At 41.1% G+C, this 3,732-nt stretch overlaps 1 protein-coding gene across 2 annotated transcripts; it reads right to left on the minus strand.

Moving 5' to 3' along the window:
- Positions 1 to 116: 116 nt before the first annotated feature.
- Positions 117 to 3,550, minus strand: caap1 (caspase activity and apoptosis inhibitor 1). 2 transcript variants are annotated; one of them, XM_019859698.1, is made up of 6 exons: positions 3,348 to 3,550; positions 3,012 to 3,194; positions 2,620 to 2,704; positions 2,492 to 2,552; positions 1,920 to 1,987; positions 117 to 792 (listed from the first exon to the last, which is right to left on the minus strand). In XM_019859698.1, exons 1-6 carry the CDS (start codon positions 3,450 to 3,452, stop codon positions 455 to 457), a joined length of 840 nt encoding a protein of 279 aa, XP_019715257.1. In that variant the 5' UTR covers positions 3,453 to 3,550; the 3' UTR covers positions 117 to 454. The 2 variants fall into 2 exon arrangements, with proteins under 2 accessions (XP_019715257.1, XP_019715258.1); XM_019859699.1 differs by having other exon boundaries at positions 3,012 to 3,211; positions 3,348 to 3,460.
- Between the last annotated feature and the right edge of the window lie 182 nt (positions 3,551 to 3,732).

Raw genomic sequence — 3,732 nt, forward strand, 5'->3', positions numbered from 1 at the left:
CTAAAGTATGAATGTAACTTGTACTGTTTAAATACTACACAAGGAATGATAGGTTTTGAAGCATTTATTACTCTAACTTGTGCTGTTAAAATAATAATGCAAAAAATATATACACATTCATTAACATGGATATGTAATTGATTAAAAAAATGGTATTAAAGCAACTTGGATTGTTACAATAATACAAGAAAACTGCAATAATGGTAGTCATTATCGTAATATAATAACCTTACTGGTTCCATAAACCATTTAGAAATGTGTCCTAAAAAACATAGTTGGGAGGCAACACTTAAAATAGAGAGCACCTTCAAGTCAATATCCAAGCATGACTGGATGGTGGAGTAACACTGCCACCTAGTGCACATACAGGAAAACACACTTCACACTGGCTTCGTTTTGAGGTTGGCATTCAAGACAACACTAATTCAAATGACGGTTGTGACATTTGACGTCTCTACGGCCCTTTCCTGTGACTGGCCTTCATGAGGGCCTTGATGGCGCGGGCCCTCATCTCCAGCTCCAGAAGCTCCAGCTGCTGAAGTGACGGCTGACACGGCACGGCGGCAACATCCCGGTGCTGGACGGCGGCCACCGCCTCATCCGCTGGCGCTAGGATCTCACTGACACTTCGGTCGATGTCGCTTTGGAAGTCCTTTTTGGGCTCGGTGGGCTTCGGCCGTTCGCCGCCGCCGCCGTCCGCCGTCTTGGCCGTTGCCTCGTCTTTTGGGGCGTCGATGTCGCTGTCGCCGGCGTTGATGCTGAGGACGTCGCTTTCCTCGGTCGAGCCGCCCTCTGTCAACAAGTTAAAGCGGTAGCATTGTGCAAAAAGAAGCAATTCACTAAAATGTAATAAAGAATCAAACATTTCACCGTACAAGGATTTCTCTTTTTAATTTTCTGCATCGACGTATCAATATGCCCCCGAAATGAAAACAATGTAAAAATATTTAACTGGACAAGGCCGCGATCACACAATGATATAAAACGTTTACACATGCCCTGTTCAAATTCCAGATTTTTGTGAATCATTTCCGAACCTTTTCCACCATTACTTAGAAACTTTACAACTCAAATCAAGGAGAAAAAAAATGAAAAAGAATAAACAGCAGATATGATGGGGTTGCACAAGTGTGCACACCCTCTCTAGACCGGCACACGTTCAAACTTGCACTGAGTCGGCACACGGCTGCTGCCACTTAAAGAGCGTCTGATGAAGGCCAAATAAAGTTCAAGTTGTTCTAGTAGGCTTTTGCTTTCTAGCAAAAGCCTAGCAAGCAAAAGCCTAGCAGCGACATACTAGTAATACGTAAGTGGGCACATTTGTGGAAGCACATTATTATTATCGAAAAGACTAACGACAACTTTCGATTGAGTTGTGCATGTTCAAGGTCAAATTGATGGTGGAAGAAGCTTGAAATGATTCATCCTGGGCATTTGACAAACGACATTGTTTTAAAGTTACAATCTCAACAGGGTTCAAGTCACAACATTCTTAGTTGTTACATGGGCATGAAAATGTAATCTGACAAACAACAAAACATCAAAAACATGTCATTCCATTTAAAAACATTCAGCATCCTCAACCACAAAAAAGCACATCAAATCACGATACCTTAACTTGGGTAGCACGGTAAGTAAGGACGCGCACGTAAATTCATCTTGCGGACTTGTTCTCCTGGATCAGGATGCTTCTTCTTTGCCAGTGAAAATTGAGTCTCAGATCAAATAAAAAGTAAAAAACAAAAACAAACGCACCGCCGATTGATGGATGGATGGTCTCGCGGGCCGTTTGTGCTGCTTTACAGATTTAAATTTATCCCAAAGTGGCCAGTTTGAATTGTATAAAAGGTATTATAGTTATAATATCGAGGATTTTGAAGGTCAATGCTCATATTCTTTTTATTTCGTAGCTAGCTTACCTTGCTGGGGTTTGTTCGTATTTTCCGGCCCTTTGATGGATGTTGTGGAATCCACGCTGTTGTCTTTCCTTCAACAGATGGATGCCAAAAGACCACTTAGTTGCCAGAATAATAATAATAATAAAAATAAAAATAAAAAATAACAACAATGCTTATAATAACGAGCAACCCTTAAAACCTCCAAGAGACTATTTGCTTTCTGCAATTATGATATGAATAGGAGCAATAAAAATAAAGGAGCCCAAAACAAAAAAAAAATAAAAATAAAATTATTAAATTGCGGGACGAAATAATAATTATTGGTAGAAAATAGGACACATTAAAGTTCTCCCGTAAAAAGAGAATTAGTTGCCAGAATAGCACAACTAAAATAAATCTCAAAAGCGTTTTTTTCTCAAAAAATTATTAATGAAGAGAATAATCATATTAATAAACAGCTGATGGCAGTCTAAAAATGCATCAATTTTCACCAGGACGCACAATTTAGTGCCCTTTTCAGGATGTCAAAGCGAATAATGAGAAATAAAGTCAATGATTATGACACACTTTTGGCAAATATCTGAGGAACTCACTGTTTCTCCAAGGCCTGTTGTGGACGTTGGCTTGTGTCTTCGTCTTTAGTCACTTCCTTCCCTACAAGACAACAAACATTCGGATCGTAAGGTACACCATGACAAGACACTTGACGTGTTCATGCTACCAGACAAGATCTGCATGATGTTTCTCTCTGAGATTGGTTCCAGTTGCTCCCAGCACATTTTTCGGATCTCCTCCAAGCCACAATCCTGGGGGACAATGGTGGGATATAGAAGTTTTTGAAAATAAATGTCAAAGAAAAATATGGTTGGTTTAAAATTTGCTCAATTAATATTTAGTTAAGGAGTAAAAGCTCCTTTTGAAACAACATATTATTCAATGTTTTTGTCACCATTTACACGTACATCCATTTCAAAGATGGGAAAAAAACCGATGTCATTGATGGACATTGAATAAAACTGCTTCGTATTCAAGAAATGGCAACGCTGTGGCATTCAAGGGGCAAAGCCCGCATGTTTTTTCCAGCTCTTGATTGCACTGTGTGTGCTCGTTTACCTTGAATTGCTCGGGCAGCATCCTGCGGAGCTTCTTTTCGCCCAGCACGCCGAAGCACTGCTCCAGCATTTCCCTCTTGTCGCTGACGTATGCGGTGATGGGCTTGAACGGCACCCCGAGGTCGAGACCCCCTTCCTCGATGTCACTGCCGACCCTGTCCAATTCCGGGTCGGCAAGCTCGTCCTGCAAGCGACGCCAACCTTGTCAAACGCAACCGTCCGACGTCTTCATATTCCAACAAGAATATGTATGGAATTCACCGCTGGTATAATAATGTACAGATTGCCCCTAAATGCACCGCGAATACATTGACGCCAAATATGTACAACGTCTCACCACAACGTTGCTTTCGGCGCTTCTACGCTTAGTGCTTCGATGCCGCTCCTCGGACGGAGGGTTTTTCCTTTTCTTTCCGCTGCCACTTGACTTCTTTTTGAGCATTTTAGGTGGAAATACAACAAAAATATCAAACACGCTCAGTTTGCAAACACCGCTTACACGGAAGCTCGAGTGTCACTTCCGGTGACGTAATCAACAAATGGGGAGTTTCTTCTGCTGTAGTTGGTGTTGGCTTATCTTCAGCAAGATTATTTGCTGCCCCCTAAGGGTTGTAGTTTGCCACTTTACCAAGAATAGAATTTTACGTTCGAGTCACACGAAAAGCATAAATAATAAGTAACAATAAGTATTATAATAATAATTATCGAATGAACGTGTTGCC

This window comes from Hippocampus comes, unplaced genomic scaffold (assembly GCF_001891065.2).
Source record: "Hippocampus comes isolate QL1 unplaced genomic scaffold, H_comes_QL1_v1.1 C17065715, whole genome shotgun sequence".
Classification (NCBI taxonomy): domain Eukaryota; kingdom Metazoa; phylum Chordata; class Actinopteri; order Syngnathiformes; family Syngnathidae; genus Hippocampus; species Hippocampus comes.